This window comes from Perca fluviatilis, chromosome 11, assembly GCF_010015445.1.
Source record: "Perca fluviatilis chromosome 11, GENO_Pfluv_1.0, whole genome shotgun sequence".
Lineage (NCBI taxonomy): Eukaryota > Metazoa > Chordata > Actinopteri > Perciformes > Percidae > Perca > Perca fluviatilis.
In genome coordinates, this window is record NC_053122.1 from 24,913,690 (window position 1) to 24,934,240 (window position 20,551).

The 20,551-nt window shown below is 41.2% G+C and overlaps 2 protein-coding genes and 1 pseudogene across 2 annotated transcripts; 1 reads left to right on the forward strand and 2 right to left on the reverse strand.

Moving 5' to 3' along the window:
- Positions 1-69: 69 nt before the first annotated feature.
- LOC120568615 lies at positions 70-3,946 on the forward strand (annotated as a pseudogene).
- A 2,794-nt stretch (positions 3,947-6,740) lies between these two features.
- On the reverse strand, positions 6,741-7,700 carry arl14 (ADP-ribosylation factor-like 14). The gene has a single exon (XM_039815726.1). The coding sequence runs from the start codon at positions 7,515-7,517 to the stop codon at positions 6,948-6,950; it is 570 nt and encodes a 189-aa protein (XP_039671660.1). The 5' UTR covers positions 7,518-7,700; the 3' UTR covers positions 6,741-6,947.
- A 3,190-nt stretch (positions 7,701-10,890) lies between these two features.
- On the reverse strand, positions 10,891-20,124 carry ppm1la (protein phosphatase, Mg2+/Mn2+ dependent, 1La). The gene is made up of 4 exons (XM_039815725.1): positions 19,136-20,124; positions 15,366-15,540; positions 14,057-14,218; positions 10,891-13,226 (listed from the first exon to the last, which is right to left on the reverse strand). The coding sequence occupies exons 1-4, from the start codon at positions 19,532-19,534 to the stop codon at positions 12,871-12,873; spliced, it is 1,092 nt and encodes a 363-aa protein (XP_039671659.1). The 5' UTR covers positions 19,535-20,124; the 3' UTR covers positions 10,891-12,870.
- Between the last annotated feature and the right edge of the window lie 427 nt (positions 20,125-20,551).

Consider the following 20,551-nt stretch of genomic DNA (forward strand, 5'->3'; position numbering starts at 1 on the left):
TAATCGTTTTAATTAATTACAGACTAATAAACAATACTGAAGACTGTCATCAACTAATGACAAGCACACATGCGCAGTGAAACGGGTATAATCAGTCCAACCCTGCTCCAAGGTGTGTATGGGGAGTTTAAATTACCAAAGATGACTTACAGCTGTGGTGATATTTTCCCAAGACACGTCCGCAACTTCCAAAACTGTCCAAAGTCAAGAATGGACAGCAACCTTCAAATAACTCTCGTCCTTATCTTGGTTTCCACACTTCCACACTTTTTTTTTACAGCAAACCCTCCAGCCGAGCCGAACAAACCGACTTCTCCATGCCGGGCAGGACTCATGGTAACATGAAGCCTCAGCTTTATGGGATGCAGCTCAGGTGAGCTTGTGGAAAGTTGGTGTTCAGTCAGTGACTGTGTTTAGGATTAAGTGTAGCCAATCCTGTTATATTGCTGTATAGATTAATACATTCTGAAATACTACATTGTTTTTTGTAGTCGACAAGTGAAAAGATTATCTATTCAAATGTTCTGGTCTACTCACCTGAACCTTCATCTGGTGGTTTGCTTAGACTGGATGGAGCAACTATTCCAGTTGCATGCCATTATGAAAAGTAAGTCCTGTATATTTTGACAGTTTGTACCGTTGCGAACCAGCTACTTGTATGCGTTTTTATATGATTTATTGTTGCAGTCGGACTTCTTGAACATTTAAACAGTGCTAATAATTATTTTTGAAAGGTTTCAGGAGGAATGCTGTAGATTGCATTTCCATGCATCCCACCTGGGTTCCTTCTGTCTCCAGGGTCTCTGCAGAGGATCACATAGACTTCAATCTGCTACTCATGACTGGTATAAAAAGGAGATCATTGATGGGGCATATTTTTCTATTCTCATGCATCTTCTGAATTGTGTTATATTACAGTTTTCATGATTAAAGCTTCTCTTAAAAGATGCCTGTAGTACAACCACATTTTAGAATTAGTTCTTGAATGTTTGGATTTCTTATTTGTATCTTCACAGAGAATTGGCAGTTTGCGAGGGGATCTTATTCTTACTTTCTTGGTGACCCCATTCATTTTCAAGTTTCTGCCATCACTGGCAACCACATGCCCCTGCAAGTTTATGTTGACCACTGGGTTGCCACAGCAACTCCCCATGCAGAGACTAAATTAAGATATGACTTTATTGAAAATCACGGATGAGCTCCACAACCAAATCTTAAAACCCACCACCAAGATTTGTCTTTTTGTGATTTTCTTTTTAAGTTGATGCAACTGCATTCCTAACAGATGTCTTGCCGATGCTTACCTTACAAACTCCAACTCCCGTTTCCTACCACGAATTGAAGAGCACAAGCTGAGGTTTCAGTTGGAGGCCTTCAGGTTCTACCAGGAGCCCGGCAATCAGGTTGGTTAATTTACTTTTCATTGGCATGCACTTTGGAATATTAACCCGTTTTTGAATAGAAAAACAGTGCAAGACTTGCATTAGTTAGATTATTCTGTTCGATATACACTACCGGTCAAAAGTTTTAGAACACCCCAATTTTTCCAGGTTTTTATTGAAATTCATGCAATACAATGTCTTATTGTACTCTGAAATGAAAGAATAGAACAAATGAACAATTTAAGTTAAAAAAGAAATCATGGAATCAATTTATAAACCAAAATGTATTAAAAATGTTTGACTCATCAAAGTAGCCCCCTTTGGCAGATATAACAGCTGAACACACTCGTGGCATTCTTTCTACAATGGAAATCAAATATTCTTCAGAAAGTTCTTCACAACTCTGTTGCAGAAGTTCCCATAAATGTGTGGCACTTGTAGGTTGCTTTGCTTTCACTTTTCTGTCCAGTTCATCCCAAACCAGCTCAATGGGGTTTTAAGTCTGGTGACTGTGCTGGCCACTCCATGTTTTAAGCTTACCATCTTGTTCTTTTTTGCTAAGGTAGTTCTGGCATAGCTTGGACTTATGTTTTGGGTCATTATCTTGCTGTAGGATGAACCCCTGACCAACTAGGCGCATACCAGAGGGTACTGCATGGCGCTGCAAAATGCTGTGGTAGCCGTTTTGGTTCAGGGTGCCTTTCACTCTGTACAAATCACCGACCGTGGATCCAGCAAAACAGCCCCAGACCATCACGCTTCCTCCTCCATGTTTCACAGTTGATGTCACACACTGAGGAACCATCCTTTCTTACTCGACGGTGCGAAAAAATCCGCGTGATGAACCCGAAGATTTCAAATTTTGATTCATCAGTCCGTAACACCTTCTTCCAGTCTTCAGTAGTCCATTGACGATGTTTCTTGGCCCAGGCAAGCCTCTTTTTCTTATTCTGCCAGACCTCTTCCTGTCAGAGTTTCCCCATTTTTTAATGTTTTTTTAAAAAAAAAAAAAAAATAAAAAAAAAAAATTTTTTTTTTTTTAAATATTTTTGTAGGAAAGACCAACATTCTTAAGTGTTATGATGGTCTGTCTCTCTTCCATTGTTAATTGCCTTTTTCCCGCCATTTTTGTGGCAACACACTACTTTCTGCAGTACAATACTGTTCAAATAATGTTCATGAGGGTACGGTACCACAGTGTGTTCCAACAATAATTTTATACAAACAGAGGGGGTTGTAAGTAATCCAGACAATAATTGGTGTTCTAAAAGTTTTGACATGTCTCTCTCTCTCTCTCTCTCTCTCTCTCTCTCTCTCTCTCTCTCTCTCTTACTCACACACACACACACACACACACAGCAGGTCTACATAACCTGCTACATGAAGGCTGTTCCAGCTGAGCTAACTCTCAGCTCTCAAAACAGGGCCTGCTCTGTGATTGAGAACAGGTATTGTACTAATGATGCGTGGTCAGCTCTCCCTACAGTGAGTTTTATCAGAAAATAAGGAGTGAAGTTGTACCTCTTACCGTAAATGCCATTTCATCTGAAAATGTTCTCCCATGTATAAAACATGCTATGAGGTGCAATGAATGATCTCACTTATTTCACAGAAGTGAATTCCCTTAATTGTTGAAAATGTCCTCCTCCTCCAGATGGCGGTCAGTTGACGGGAACGACCAGGCATGTAGAAGCTGCGATGTCTCCCATCGGGTTGCCACAGAACGCCCTAAAACTACCATCAGCACCACTTCAACGCGGAGTTCAGTCCAGAACAGACCTGAATAACACCCAGCCAATTATTATTATTTTCATCCAAGTATGCACCAGAGCCAACACAGCAAACCTCAGCAATCCTCTGCTGGGGCGATGAAGAGGGGGGCAGAGTACAAAGCAGGTGATTAGAAGAAATTATACATTTACTTAATTTTTTTTTGTAACATAAGTTAAATTGTGCAGTTTAGACTTCATGGACGTGTCTTACATTTTAACAAGTTTAAGGCCCAATTTTTCTAACCACTAAAATTTCTAAACTCCTAAGTTTACTGACAGGTCCTCCATCTAAATGATAGTTTTACTGATTAGGCTAGTTTTTTTTGTTTGTTTTTTAATTGAATGTTGAATTCTCTAATGTGGTCCAATTCATTTAACTTTTAGTGCAGCTAAAAAACTAAACATTTTACATTTTTGAATGATTTGTTTTACAGAGCAAACTATCCAGCTGGGACCCATTACTGTCCTGCCACCCAGCAACATTGACACAAGACCATCAGATTCTAAAACCGTACTTTTACCAAAGACCAGGACCACCAGAGACTCAGGATAACACAGTCGAGGCAGAGGATGGAAAAACAACCCATATTATTGCTGCCTTGTACAGGACAAACATTTTTGACGCAACTCCTGTGCATGCAGAGGTTAATCTTGTGATTCGAAATAGCATCTCACCTGAAATAAGGTTTTACCTGTGTGAACTTTACTCTCAACCCTCTGCAAAGTGAAAGTGCTTACACATTTCCAACTACTTTGTTAGTGTTTTGTATTTTCTGTACAAACTTTTTTTTTCCTCCAATAAATATTGGATTAAAAAAAAGTTTGGCTTATTTTCGTTTCACCTGCTATACACAACACATAAGCATACAGTTGTCTCTATTTGACATCTGATCTTTACAAACCCAGTATCCTTTAGTTATTTCCCAAGAACTAGATGTGCTTTCAGCAAACAATTTAATTAGCATTGGGTTTTAAGCTCTCAAAGTCATTGGACCCGAGCAGCAGAAGTGGATGTCAAAAAGATGCATTGTTTGTTGTGTATTTTAACACAAATGCACACAAAATACACAATGCTTCCTTTTGCCATCCGCTGTAATGATTCATCTAACATAATTATGGCTGTTTTGAAAAGCAGAAATGCTATTAGGGAGCACTTCCCTCCATTACAACCCACAGTCTACTCATCACATTGTCCCTTTATTGATTAATCATTGTCAGGGGATATGCTGCAATATAAAATGTTGGTTTAGCCTGCCACATCCAGTAAATTGTGTGATTTTTGAACACGTTTGGTCAATTAACTCTTGTAAGTTATTTTGTACAAGAATAATTTTTTGATAAATGCTTATTACTGGCTAGTGTGACTGCTGTGCTTATAGCAGTAGCAAAAATCCTTGTTGCCAGGGACATCGCTTTCTACTTACAGCATCATATCTTCTAGTCAGCCTAAATGGACGTCTACCAAACCATTGCACCCTTTTAAGGAAAGACCTGACTTGACCCCTTAATGTACACACGTATTAATATTTCATATGGAAATTACTCGTGCTCTTTGCCATCTAGAACGTTTACATTTGGGTTTAGTTGTGTCAGGACCTCGGACAGCGCCCCTCATTGTTTCCCTTAGTAGGCGTGTTGAGCGCTGTCCCTGGTCCTGAAACCTCAACATTGGCTTCTGCACGCCGCTTTTTTTTAATGTCCCCTCCCATATAATCTTTTTTTTTTTAGGGTCTTTTCTTGGTGCTCCCGACACGACTGGTCGATGTCCTGGGCGCCTGTTTACCTTAATATCCAATGAATAAGTCATTGTATGAAAGACTGTGTTTACGATTTGCTGGACGGCATCAATATACCCGCTAAGTGCATCATAAATCAATGGCACACTAAAGTACACTTAGGAGTTAATGTCAAGCTTATTAGCATATTCAGATGTTGCAGAGAGGTATTCAGCTGTCTGCAGCCCCAATTGTACTTTGAATACTGAGTGTTGACTACTCAGCGAGAGAACATTTGGACATATTGTTTTAGATTATCCGTGTCCCTTCTTTGATTTTTCAGTATTTGTCGTTAATGATGGCTCTGCGTCAGCGTTTCAGCCATAGCATCCTTCAGCGTATTAAGTGAATCGTCTCGCCTGCACCCTGTTTCCCAAGCTTTACCATCGAGGCTCACTGGATCATTTCTCACTTTTGAACACAACGATGCTTTTCTACAAATGCCAAGCACTGGCGGTGTTCACAGTTTGCTTTCTTGTTCGCGCGGGAGTCAATTCCATCCGAAAATGTGGACAGGACCTTTGTCGGGATGACCAGGTCTGCTGCGTACAGGGAAACAACACCACTGCCGTCACCTGTTGCAAGCAGTTCGTGGACAAGACATACTACAACATCGCCATGGTCACCCGGAAACTTTCTGGGGTGCTTATTATGCTGCTTCTCTTCGCTGTGGGATACTTTGTCCAGCGAATGTTGTGTTCCAGATCCAGGCAGCTCACCCCGCCAAACAACGGACACCCAACCGTTACCACGTCACAGGAGCCGCTTATGGAGAGCAACACACCGGACAGCTTAATGGACCCAGCTCCTGCTGCTCAACTGCCCTCATACGATGAATGCAAACGCCTGCCGACATATGAAGAAACAGTGCGGGATGGGAGCAGAGGGCGGCCGGAGTTCAACATGGGACAAGCTACAAGGACGTCCGTTGGATGAATTAGGGTTTTTACTATATGGCACTATAGTTTCGACATTTGAGATTATGTTTCATATAGCCTAATTATAATGGACATTTCAGAAACACACAACCAAACTGCCCAGGACCTTGTCTGCTATTTCCCCTGCAGCAGGCTCAAAATTGTACCTTTGTGCAAGAAGCGTATTCATACTAGCCATGTTATCGCTTATTGCTCATTTGTTCCGAGGAATGTATCAGCGAGTGCTCAAGGTTAGTTATATTTTTGAATAAGGCACGCTTTATTAATGATGGATTTGGAAATATTAATAACTAATCTATAGCTATTGTTTATAAATCAGTAATAACCCTTTAATTAGAACAAGTTTGGGGTTGCCATGTCGTGAAAACAAATCCCTTTTGGACACTTGCTTTGTCTTTTTGGCTCTTTAATTCCTCACGAATTATCTTGAAATTAACATGTATAAACAACTTAACATACCAACTAGATTGTTAATTGTAAAGAAAATGCTTTATCAACATTTATTACATCATCAGAACGTCAGCCAAATGGGGTTTTCACAACTGCAGCAGCCGATCTATATCACCAAACTCTACATGCACTTGTCTTTGTTACTTATCTTGCTGATCCTGCGTCAGTAAGATGCCTCCCTCTATGCATCCAAGAGTTAATGTAATCATGTAAATGCCCGAGACTATTGAATTCTGTTTAATAATTGAAAGAAGATACTGCACACCGCTAAAATCATTTCTACATTAACGGGTGTGTTTGTGGTTTTAATGCACAGTAGTAGACGTCACGGTATCTTGTGTTTTCTGTGGTATCCATAATAGTGTCACAATACGTAGTCTAATATCTTCACTCACTCTAACGTAAGTAGCTTGCAAGATTCTGTAGTCCCAACTGGTACACTGTGGGCCTCCATGTGCATTAAAGATATGTAGGCCTATAGACTTAACCAAAAGTTCTGATTTCTTTAATTGATTGTTGATATAAAGGAATATAGATCTACGAACGAACTTTAAAACTCAGTTCGTCATATTGTCAGTGGTTTGAAAAGAACACATTTCATGTACAGTAGGCTACATGTTTAATTATGTTTTATTTGACCATCTGGACCACTCGTCTGAAGGCCTCTTCAACTCCAAATCCTGTCGATGCGGAACAAGGCTGCACGAACCAATCCCGATCGGAGCAAATCTTATTCAGGTTAAACTTGTCCTTGATTTCAGTGACAGTCAGAGCGCCGTTCACGTCCTGTTTGTTGGCGAGAAGAACCAGCGGACGGCCCCGCAGCTGCTCACTCCTCAGTGTGTTCTCCAGCTCCCGCCGCGCTTCCTCCAGGCGCCCCCTGCTCGAGCTGTCCACAACAAACACCACAGCTGCCGCGTCCTGGTAGAAACTCGTCCAGTGCTTGCGCATCTTTCCCTGGCCACCGACATCCCACACGGTTAAGGCGATGCTCTTCCTGTTCTTTCTCGCATCAAACATTTCCACGTTGAAGCCGATGGTAGGCACGGTGCTGACGCACGCGTTGTGTTTCAGTTTGTAGAGGAGAGTCGATTTCCCAGCGTTGTCCAGGCCCAGGAGGAGAACGTGGGCTTCTGGTTGTTTAGATCCTCGCAGTCCCATGGCGACGTGCACATATAAAGACATGGGATAGACACACATTCCACTTACAGTATCTTTTGACGTAGTGTTTGCTTAGTGCGTTGCCCGGAGTTTAATAGATAAGCCATTAACTCCATGCTGACTGTAACTCACGGCTCACCGATAAGGTGCCACACCAGGGGGCAAAGTTTGTACCAAGAGGATATCCTTTGTTTATATACGCTGTAGAGTTATGCAAACTTATTGCATCTGTAAAAACAATATTGTTCAGCATGTAATGCAATTACAATGTGCTAAAAGATTACAAAAGGTAATCCCAAATTATTTTACTGAAAGACATTCTGCTACCTAAGTTCACAGTCTAAAATCACAGTAAAAAGGATAATCATACATTCATTGCTATAACTGCTCTACATATTTATGTGAATAAAATCCACTCTAGTATGCTTCTGAATCAGAAAGAATAAAGGTAAAGGGAGACTTTTTATTTTTTTTTTTATTTTTTTTATATAAGACCATGTTGCACACATAATTTGCCTGAATTTACATTCTGACACATTTCAGGCATTTTAATCATATACAACACAAGTTGCCTCAGTGCAAGTGACAATCAATGGGTAAACATGGAACACTAGACTTCACCTGCCAAAGAAAGAAATGCAGTTTCCAACTGAACCAGCGCTGCCCTTCTCTTAAATAAATAAAATAATAAGGCGGTTAAAGTCTTTAAATCCTTTATTTCAACATACAAAACAACTTCAAACAATCCATCCATCTTGACAGAAAAGTGAAATGTCAAGTGGATGTTGTATTCCTCAGACGAACTACTTTCACCAAACAACCTCAAAGTTTCCAGAGCTCCTCAAAAACAAAAGGAGGACATAAATCCCTTTGGACATTATGTTGCTGTGACACCCTTCAGTCACTGAGGGTTAAAATCTAAAGGTGGGTCAGCACTGACCTCCAGTCCACATTCAAACTATACCATCAATATATATATATATATATATATATATATATAAAATCATGTATTTTAAAAGATGTCTGTATGATATTAAATACAGTAATATATTGAATTCTAAAAAGATGATACAGTCAAATAAAAAAGGAAGGAAAACAAATGAAGGTTGGTCAGCCATTGGAAGGATGCACTTGTTTCCCTTAACACAGTTGGCCAAAGTGCACTGTGATTACAATCCCCTCTTTATAGGAGAGTGGTTGACGTTAGCTGTCATCACAATGCGTTTACACAAAAAAGTAGGCAACTCTTCTTACTTACTTAAGCCAAACTCCCTTCTTTCATTTGATCTACTCCTAATTCTTCTGAAAAGTCAACAACAAAAAGGACTTGGGTGTATTCATTTTTTCTAACTTAAACAAACATAGTTCACAGTTATGTTGGAAACAAACAATTTCCCAAAGAAAACACAGTTATCTCAGTGCGCATGACACATGGTACTTTTCGCCTCCTCTCATGATCTTCCTCTCGTGCAGTCTGACACTGAATATATGAATGTCTCATATAGACTAAATAAATAAATTATAGTGATCAGTCCAGCCAACTCTTCCATGTTTCGAAGACGATTTAAATCCACCTTGATTCCACGCGCTGCAGTGTGAATGCGCCATGATGGCGCACCTCGAACCCAAATCAGCATCAGCGGCATCCTGCTGCTCGGAAAACGCCCGAGCTTAAAAATGACACAAAGTGTCCAAGTAGCCTACAGGGGCGCTTCCCTTAATTCCGTCGAATAATATCACCTGGGGATTTAGGTTTTGAATCAAGATCTGAGCCAGTTCTCTCCCGGCTTCACCCACACGCCACCGGTCGGATTGTCCATCACGTACACCAGCCCCCCGGCGTCACAGCGGCTTTGCGTCCAAGAATGGGGTGTTGACTTCTCGATTGCCCGGGGGGAAGACTGAAGACAAGCCGGCTGACTGGTCACCTTCTTCTGAATGTGGACAACGGAGGATGGAGTACAACAAGCGTCAATCCGCTGATACATGTCCACCGTGCCAACGCTGTGGAAAATCACCCGCGCTTCTATGGAGGATTTGGAGCCTTGCTGTCCCATATTGTACTTAAATTCAAAGAGCAGAATTCTGTAATTCGTGTTTACGTCTGAGGGTTGGCTGAATGTCAACTTTCTTCCCCTGGTGGCTGGCTGCCCGCACTTGTCTCACTTATAAAGTGCCAAATCTAGCCTAAATAAAACAGGACAACGAGTTCCCGTAAGGTTGTAGTGTGACACACTCGGCTGTGTGGTTACCAGACGCCTGAATGTTGCAACACGGCTCTTAGGCATTTGGATGAGTCCATGTCCGAGCTATTCTGAGTCTCTCCACCTGGCAAAGAGCGTCAATAAACTTATGACCGAGTGCTTCCGAGCTGGCAGAGTCATGGCATGGAAAGCTATTTGTGGTCCGACAGAGGCATCCCGGAAACACTCAGAAGACGTCAGAACCTTACTCTCCCTCTCCTCATTCTTTTGTGATTGTGCATCGCCAAATAATTTACAGTAAACAGGTTCTTGAGACAGGTGGTTGGTGGCAAGAGAGCACAGCTGATTCAAAGTCCTGGAGAGGTGATAAAACGCAGAAGAGGGGAAGAATACCTTTACTCAACTGCTTCAGTGCATTAATGTGGTAAAATGCATTGACATGTGCTGTGTACATATATATATATATATATATATATATATATATATATATATATATATATATATATATAAGTATATATACAGTGATGTGAAAAAATTAGGGATAAAGTAATAAAAAAAATCATCTTTTAATTGATCTTAATGCCTTAATTTAAAAAAATTACGAAAAATCCAATCTTTAAGGACACCAATTTTGTTTGTGATAATGTATTGTAAATAAATAAATGTTCTTTCTTAAAATACAGGGGGCATAAGTAAGTACAGCCCTATGTTAAATTCCCATAGAGGCAGGCAGATTTTTATTTTTAAAGGCCAGTTATTTCATGGATCCAGGATACTATGCATCCTGATAAAGTTCCCTTGGCCTTTGGAATTAAAATAGCCCCACATCATCACATACCCTTCACCATACCTAGAGATTGGCATGGGGTACTTTCCATAAAATCATCTCTCAATGCAAATCAAACCAGCTATTGGCGGCTAACGACATAAAACCATGCCAATCTGTAGGTATGGTGAAGGGTATGTGATGAAGTGGGGCTATTTTAATTCCAAAGGCCAAGGGAACTTTATCCTGGATCCATGAAATAACCTTAAAAATAAAACCTGCCTTTTTGAAAAAAAATAAACTATAGAGTGAAAACTGCTTAGATACCTTATTTAAAAAGGACCCTTGGAAATAAAGAGTTGGTGTGTTTTGGTGAGCGTGCTGCACAGTTAATGCAGCCCAGCTGGCTCTGAGATAATAAAGACTGAAGAGGGGAAACACATTCCAGTTGAAAGAGTTTGTTTAATACTGATAGTTTACATACAGAATTGTTTTACACTGCTCTTTTTCTTTTTACACTGCGCATCCCCTCACCACGTGTGAATCGTTGACAGCTTCTCAAATTAAAGGGATGGGTAATTTTCTGTAAACTTTTGCTCATGTACAGAAGGACACTAAATTAATGTACAGTATATTGATTTGGCAATCCGCCAGACACCAAAATAAAAAACAAATAAGGCATTAGGTAAACTCTTAAATTAAAAAAAGACTTATCTCAATTGATGCAAAGGTCATGAAACAGTTGTGAAACATAGTTGAACATAAAAAAGTAGAAGTCTGGTTTACTGTAACCTTCCTTGACAGGTTGTTGCTGTTGATGACACCAGTTGTATTTCTTCAGGAGCATATCACATTACTAGCTACTAGCATTCCGGCTGTACAGTTCACCATGCGTTGGTTTCTCATGGCAGCAGAGGTGTGGAAGTCTGTTGTTGCACCTCCTGTTTCGTGCTTTCAGGTCAAAAGGCAGCCAACATTGTGTCAATGGATACATACTGTATGTATGTACTTTGTTCATGAACATGGATAAGCCAAAGCACATGCCCTGATACAGATGGTGTAAAACAACTTTGATTGAACAGCTTACATTAGTTCCACCAAGAGGTTAAGGTCAGGAATTAAATCAGGTTGTACATACATTAAAACCCTATTGTATTACTGAGGACATACAGTTTATATGTAACAATTCACCATTCCAAAAAAATAAACATCTGAAAAGTGCAACTTTTGACATAACTGTTTGTGTGTCTGTGTGCATGTGTTGTATGTTAGAAACAAATCGTAAGTAAGAAATACTACAACGCAAAATCTATCTTCTGAGTATCACTAACCTTTGGTTTACTCAAAAGTTTATTTTATTTATTTTTTGGGGCTTTTCCGCCTTTAATGGACAGGAGAGGTGAGAAAGGGGAGAGAGAGGGGGAAGACATGCAGGAAATTGTCACAGGTCGGAGTCAAACCCTGGACATCTGCGTCAAGGCATAAACCTCTAAATATATGTGTGCCTGCTCTACCCACTGAGCCAACCCGGTAGAAGATTTTGTGTCTGCTTTAACTTAAAGACAGTTCTCTTTCATTTATTAGATGTGTAAGCACCTAAATGCTGAATGAAATCCAACCCACAGAGCAGCAGCAGTATTGTGAGTGAGTATTGTGACTCTGTTCAAAGCTGACTGCAGCCAGAGGGTGAAACTACAGATGGTTAACAGCTACCATTTAAGTCTACAGGCGGCCAGTAGTTGATACTCAAAAGTTAGATTTTAAGTGCAGCATCACTTCAAGTTAAATAAAAGGTATGGATCCACTGGAGTCTTTTTATGTTTGACATTTTCCATATCAAAAATGTAACAGACGCGTACATTACTTGAGAGCATCAACAAAATGCAGCAAGCAGGGTGGTGTTTTAGCAAATACATTTTCAATAGCTTCCTGTGGTTGCACAGTAGCTTTTGAATAGGCACTAGTTGAAGCCTCCTGTGAAGAAGCCTCCAGTGGAGCTGTACCATTCATGTGCATTAACGGTATACAGTAGTAAATAAATCACAGTCTGAAGTGTGCTGGTTAAGAGAAAGAATCCCCTGCCTGGTGTCTGTCTGTGTTTATGCAGCTCTGCTGTTGGAAAACTTCATTATTTTTTCATGTTTTCATTATGAAGTTTGCAGATGGTTAGGATATCTGTATTGTGTTTAAATGCCCTTATCTCAATCAGAAATCTACAAACAAAACAAAACCTAATTTGGACGTGTTTTCGCATGTGTGTGTATGTGTGTGTATGTGTGTGCGTGCGTGCACTTGTACAGTTCTCAGTAACCTTTAACTTCCTCCAGTCCTACTGGGATATCGCACTCGCTGCTCCATCCAGAAGATGTGGAAAATCATTGAAAACATTGATCACAATGTGAGCCCCAAACTTGAGCCTGACCTACTCCCCTGCCTTGCTGCTCCCCCCAGCTCCACTTTTGAACTTCACCACCATGACAGTGATGTTGTCGGGGCAGCCGCGGTAGAAAGACTGGAGGACGATGCTCTTGGCGCCGAAGTGAGGCTCGTCCAGACGCTCGCGGACGAACCGAATGGCCTCCTCGTTGCTGAAAGCGTCCCACAGGCCATCTGATGCCAGGATCATGAACTCTGGCTGCAGCTTGTCCATGTCAAAGGTCATGACATCGGGGTCGGGGATGACTACGTTGAGGTTCTTCAGCGGGTAGTCCCCTAGAGAGCGGGACATAGCCAGGATTCCCTGGACTCTCCAGGATCCATTAAAACTGATGAAACCTCCTGGAAGTGAAGACATGAGAATAAAAAAAGGTTAGGCACAGTTTATGATCTGTTAATGTGGACATACTGGATATGACGAACCTAGGGGTGGAAGAAGTATTCAGATCCTTTACAGGTCCTTTAAAGTCCTTTAAGTAAAAGTACTAATACCACATTGTAAAAATACCCTATTAAGTCCTGCATTGAAAATTTTACTTAAGTAAAAGTATGTAAGTATCATCAGGAAAATGTACTTAAAGTATTAAAAGTAAAAGTGCTCAATGCAGTGTTTAATCGGCTAATCATTTCAGCTGGACTAGTAGGCCATTATACATATTTTATAGACTGCATGTGTTTTGTGTGCAAAAAAACTTAAATTTGTAAAGCAACTCAAGTAACTAAAGCTGTCAGATTAATGTAGTGCAGTAAAAAAGAACAATATGTCTCTCTGAAATGTAGTGGAGTAGAAGTAGAGAGTGGCACGGAAAGAAAAGAGTCCAGTAAAGTACATTAAACGTGTACTTATGTACAGTACTTGAGTAAATGTACTTAGTTACATTCCACCACTGGACGGAAGAGACAGAAAACTAAACTGAGCTGGAAAAAGCTGTGGTAAATACTGGAGTGATTTGTGATAACTTGAGAGGCAGCGCTCGCCTTTGAATTTTTAATCACACAGGTTAGGTATCTATTGCATCTAAATCTGACTGTGCGCTTTGTTTAACACAATGCTGTTCCTAAAAAGACCAACAGATGGCATCCAAGGAGCCTAAATTCATCCACATGAGAGTGCAGTACAGGTACATGCAGTATGTGATTTATACTACAGGGTTGTTTTTCTCATCATCTACCTGCCCTCTTGATCCTCTTGCGCTCTTTGAGCTGGTACGGCTTGTGGTCGTGCGATAGTGCAACAGCGTTCCCATCTTTGTCACACAACACACCACGAGAGTCTCCAACGTTAGCCACTGTGAGTTCTCTGTCTGACAGCAGCGCTACTAGACATGTCGTTCCTGCACAGGAGATTAAAAGAGAAAGACAAAAGAAAATTAGAGAAAACAGCTGAGAAATTTGCTTTTAGTGAATGTTACAACAATTCTGAATCAAATCTGGTTGCGTGTTTATTTTAAACAGTAAAAGAGGCTAGGGGTTGACCACACTTTTTTGAGAAGCAGCTGTTGAGAGCAAATAAGAAGCAGAAAGTCAATGTTTGGTTAAGGTTTGGGATATTATACAGAGGCAGTAAAAAGGTAAAGATAACAATGAGTCTTACAACATTCTTGGACAAAGTCCAAAATGTCAGTATAATATATCTCCAGGAATGAAACGGTCAAGAGAGCTCTCGTATGATAATATCTGCTACTATTATATTTCCTTTGATGTTCCACACTATAATAAATCCAGTGATTTATAAGGATTAGAGAGTGTATCATATGCTGAACTGACACAATGCCAGACTGCCACCAAACCAATCAACACTGAAAAACAATAGGCCAAAAACAGCCGTTTCTTGAGGTAGATGTATCAAATGCCACCAACGGATCAATGTGGACCGTAGAGCAAAGATAATCAGCATAATATAAATGCAGCACAATGTTACAACTCTGCAGTTTCACTCAATCAGTATTACAAGAGTATAGAGAGGGAACCTGTGCTAAGAGGATATTCTACAGGAAATTGTGAGATTTAGTGTGATCGCTGAGGTGTTGCGACACGTCATGTCCTGTAAAAGGCAGAGAGCGTGAATGCCGAAAGAAACGAGAGCTTGAAGACGTAATTTCAACTGACTAAATTTCAAATTCTATGCAAATGTTTTGGAATAAAATGTATTACAATACACGTAAAGTGCACCAGAAGGACACGCCTGCTAAAACACTTGGTAACATATTTATTTGTATACTTCATTTGTGTGTGTGTGGTAGTTTGGGGTGTATTTTCACTAAACACTTCAGCTGATTATTTTTCATTTCCCAAAACCCTCATCCAGCTTTCTGATTTTCCAACTCTTCCTAACACACACACACACACACACACACACACACACACACACACACACACACACACACACACACACACACACACACACACACACACACACACACACACACACACACACACACACACACACACACACACACACACACACACACACACACACACCTGCTTCATCGTGGTTTGCAGAGAGCTTGTCCAGCATCTCACGATCCACGGTCAGGATGCGCTGCTCCAGGATGCTGCCGTAAGAGAGAGCACCATCTCTCTTCTCTCTCTCAAAGGCCTGCAGCTGCTGCTTCAGGGAGTCAGGCAGGTGGGCCTTCACATAGTCAGCTGCAGCCTTGAGGAGGGGGGGGGGACACGATGATACAGGGAGGAAGACAGGTGGATGAGTAAAAGGCAAATCGGTTAGCCTCAGCCCTACAGAGAGTTACGCCTTTCAGCTCCGACTTCAAATACAATCAGCCTGGATGTATAAATAGGCAATTCTTCACTAACATGTTCGACATTACAACTTTATTAGGTTGTAAAACATATTTAAAGCTTGTTCTGGTGCCCCCAAAGAGCCAAAATACTGCTTTGAAGAAAAAGTTATTGTTGGTGCTTTCATTTTCTACTAATCAAGCTAAGAAAAGCCTGTTTATATATATATATATATATATATATATATAAACAGGCTTTTATATATATATAAACAGGCTTTTCTTAGTTATATATATATATATATATTTATTAGGTCACCAGAATAGAATAAATAATGTTGTGAAGTTGTGACTGTTTTTCCCCCTGTGGTTGCAAGTAATATGGTCTACAACTAATTTAGAGAAGTGGTTTTTTTCTTCATTTCATACAGCAGGTGCTCTGTGCTGAATTATTGAACAACCTCCTCTTTCTCCATCCCACCTGCCCTTAGTTATCTGCTTCCTTCCTCATTTTCTCTGCCAAGATTTCCATTATGCTAATGCTGTCGAATCAAATCTGAAATGGGAGAATGATGTATGTCCCGGTTGATACAGAGTACATATTTTATAGGCATTTCATATTTATGATGTTCAGATGATGTGCTACAGCACACATTCATTCAGTCTTATTTCAATGTTGACCCTTCAGTCCTAAAGCTTTTTTATGAATATGACCATGCATTTTCGTTTTGATTAATACCTACCAAAATACAGCCAAATAACCTGAGCCAATATAAACATGTGATGCAAGAGTTTGTCTTTAAAAGTCTCTGCAGCATTTTATTCATACGCATACTAAAACTGCCAACCACTATAATACTACTGAAAATGTTTATCATTACTTAAATGGTACTGGGAGTAAAATACAATGAAGTAGACCTGGACATGATTTAATATTCCTAATGATCACTAGAGTGTGACCATCTCTTCCAGCTGCTTCCCCCTCTCTCTTTCCCTTTTACTGACGAGTGTACTCATACATTTATTTAATTGGAGAGAGAAGCACTCAGTGAGCCTTGATCAGGAAAAGTGCTTCAAGTGTAAATTTCCATTTGTCGTAAACAGCTGAAAGGCCAGGGCCAGCGCAGTTTTAGACTTCAGAAATGACTCAAATTGTTAATGAGTGAATGTAAGATGTTGGACCAACGTTATACTACAGGTTGAGTAATCTGTATCTCTCATTGACATCGCTGCTTTATTTAAGTTCTATTTGCCCCTCGAGTCAGTGTATAACTATACATTCAATGTAATGCAGCAAAGTAGTGTGAAAGCCTGCTACCTAGTCAAAAGTTCCTGCTTCAACAGCAAATAGTCTCAGTAAATCATGGCAAAAGGGGAGCAGCAGCTTGTGCTGACTTTTATAATTCTGGGCCATAAGTTACGGTCTCGATAAAAATACAGAAAAAAAAAAAGGAAAACAGAGAAGCGTTTGAGAAATGTCCTGCATATTTTCAGAGCCAGAACACACTGAAACTGCCAGAGACAGCCTGTTCTATTGGGCCATATTTGGTTTGGCGGCAAGGCTTCATTTAGTATTGGGGAGGTTTGTGTGAGTTTGTGTTTACAGTTGTGCCAAACTGCATGAAAATTCACAGCACATAAATGCCCTAGGAGATCCACGCATGCAGTAATATTTACCGACAACATCATTAGCATTGAGAGTCCCAGAAGGTAAACACAGCTTTCCCAGCTTGAACATAGACTCATGTCTGCATTTACTGTTAGTGCTTAGTTTTTAGACTGAGAACACTGTGTGTGTGTGTGTGTGTGTGTGTGTGTGTGTGTGTGTGTGTGTGTGTGTGTGTGTGTGTGTGTGTGTGTGTGTGTGTGTGTGTGTGTGTGTGTGTGTGTGTGTGTGTGTGTTTTTCCATATCTCAGGATGAGGTCTGTGTATTGATGCATTTGACACGATCATAGCTGAATCCGATGTCAGAGTGACCCATTCTTATTTAGTATGAACCCCATATGACTGACTACTGACAGAAAAACAAAAAAACAAAGCAAACTCATATAAACACGTAGATACCACAGGAAGAAAAAAATGCAGGAAAGGAAGAGTGATAAGGAGGGAGAAAGCATGAGAGATGTCAGGACAGACGGGAAAAATAAATATTTGTATATGGGACAGGAATAGAAGGATCAATCCAGATAGGTAAACACACTCTGCTCTCTGTTTGTTGATGTTAAACCAGCAGGAGAACATTTGGATTAAGAAAATGTGAGAGATATGATAAAAGTACTAGTATGCGTCACCCTGCCATTCATCTTTAGGTTACATATACCACTTTGTACACAGAGCTTGAAAGGTGCTTTTTCTATGAAATTCTTAGATTATTACGCATTGATGAATGTGTGTTAAAATAATGATTCAAACTAGAACTGAACTCCAATTAGAAAACACCTTAGTTGCAACTGCAGGGACTTTCTTTACTCAAAACTAAAACATCTCATGTAGGCGATGAAAACCTCAGAAACCTAAAGAATAGAGGAAGTTTCTTAAGCAAAAATGCCAAACTGTCACTGTGTCACCAGCCTCTCTCAAATGTCAATATTTAATGGCTTGCTCAGACAAAACAAGCATCTGAAGATGTTACTGTGGGCTCTGGGAAATTGTGATGGACTAGTCATTGCTCGACTCACTATACTGTAGATTTGCTTGCAATCTAAATATCTGTTCTTATGTTTCATTAATGAAGAAATAACAATAACTGATGTGAAACAGGAAGATTGGGCTCTAAATTATAAACTTAAGCAGTATCATTAAGTGAAATATGTCGCACACTGGAACCTCTGGGGGACTGGGGCGGGGGTGTGACAGATGGCGCGTCCAGGACACATGGTTTATAGGCAGCCATGAGAAACCAGTGACCCTCGACAACACAGGGGAGTGGAGGAAAGAAAGACAAAACCTTCTCACACACACACACACACACACACACACACACACACACACACACACACACACACACACACACACACACACACAGTCTTTGTGATGAATCCAAAGTCAACTCCGTGATTGGCAGTGGGATGGAGGAGATGTTTACACAAAAGAATACAAAGATGGAGGGGAGGGAGGGGAGGAGACGGGAATTGTTGAAAATTGGTTGAGTATGAAGTGAGGAACTCAAGGCGCATATATGTCTGTGCCCCAAAATAACAGTGTTCCTATAGAAACCTGAAATGGTGCTAAACAGAGGGCTGGCCTTGTCCTCTTGTCATTTTCTATCTCATTATATGATAAATCTATCTGAATTAATTATGGGGTTATAATAGGTTTTATTGAGTAGGCTACGCCTAAAAAGCAGCACATATGAATCTACTGTTTGCTTTCTCCAGAGATCTTCCAGCCTGTCTCTACCTGCTCTGAATCCAAATGATGCGAACTCCACTGCAGCAGCAGATCTTTGGGTCGGAGTCCAAACAAGCATTAGTGATCACATCGGCCTGCGCACCCTCTCCCTCCCAGCCTACCTCTCCACCGTGACCGTCAAATATCCCGAATATGGACGGGTGGCTCTTGTTGGTGATGTCGGTGAGCACCTCGAAGCGGTCCTCCATGTGATCTCGCCTCCCCTGTATGGAGTACACGGCTACGTTGTTACTCTTGAAATCCCAGGTTTTGGAGAACTCTGCGTCCAGGACACTGAGGCCTCCCAGCCGGTCATTCTGCATCATCTCCGCCACTTTCCCTTTCACCATTTTCACGGCGTCCCGGCTGGACTTGACGATGGTTTTCACCTCGTCCGTGTGAAAGAAATAACTCCACAGCGCCAGACTGATGCACAACAGAAACAATGTCTCAGGCCTGAGGAGAAAATAACGCATAATCCGACCCAGAAGAGACAAGAGCGTCATTGTGTCTCCTATCATCACACGCAACAGAACTGCAGTCTGTCTCTCTCTCTCTCTCTCTCTCTCTCTCGCTCTCTCTCTCTCTCTCTCTTTTGGCTCAATTCACTCCATCCGCTCAGCGGAACTATGAAGAAATCGATTCACTAGCCTACTACGCTGACTGACAAAGACTGGATTTCAACATTGAAAGTGCTCCTCGGAGGCCTGTCTTCTCTACGCCGAGCGCATTTGCGCAAAGCACGGCAGACTGCCGGGACACCGGGCCGAGAGGCGGAGAACAAAAGCCGACAGGCCACGGTCATCGACTCGGTCCGATGTCTTGGTCCTATCTTCGGCTATCCAGCTGCGAGAGGATTCTCCGAGTTGAGTCGATCTCTCACAGCCCATTGTAGGATGACGAATATTTTGGGTTAGACCCACCCCGACGAGAGACATGGGAGTCACCGGGGGGGCGAGAGCCGACGATGTCCTCCTTTTCCGCCGCTGACCCCGTTTCTTCTCTCGGATAGCCTGTGTCTATTCAGTCTCCGCATTTTTCTCACACACACACACCTCCATTTTTGGAGCTGTGTCAAACCACCAAATGAGAGTGAGAATAAGACAGGTGTCCCGGAAGTCATATGCGGTTGTGTTAACAAAGCAAAACATGAGAAGGCGCCGCTCTCTGGTGAACAATGGATGTTTTTAAAGCCAGGGCTTTATTTTGAAAGTATTTAGATCAAGTGCATTTTTTTTATAGTGGCCAGCTTGACACTGGCTCATTCTTCTGACGTAGTGGGCGCTGACAGGAGTGCGCAGCTGCAAGGACGAGCAAAACATTGGATCCAATGGCGCGGTCTGCGGAATGAAATGATGATGTCATGACATATCATACTGATATCAAAATAAGATACATTTTTTTTATGGCCCGTTTGGCTTAGTTGGTAGAGCAGGCGCATATATAGGTTTATCCCTCGACGCAGAGGTCCAGAGTTCGAGTCCGACCGCTGAAGATTTTACGCATGTCTTCTCCCCTTTCTCACATGGCAGTCCTGT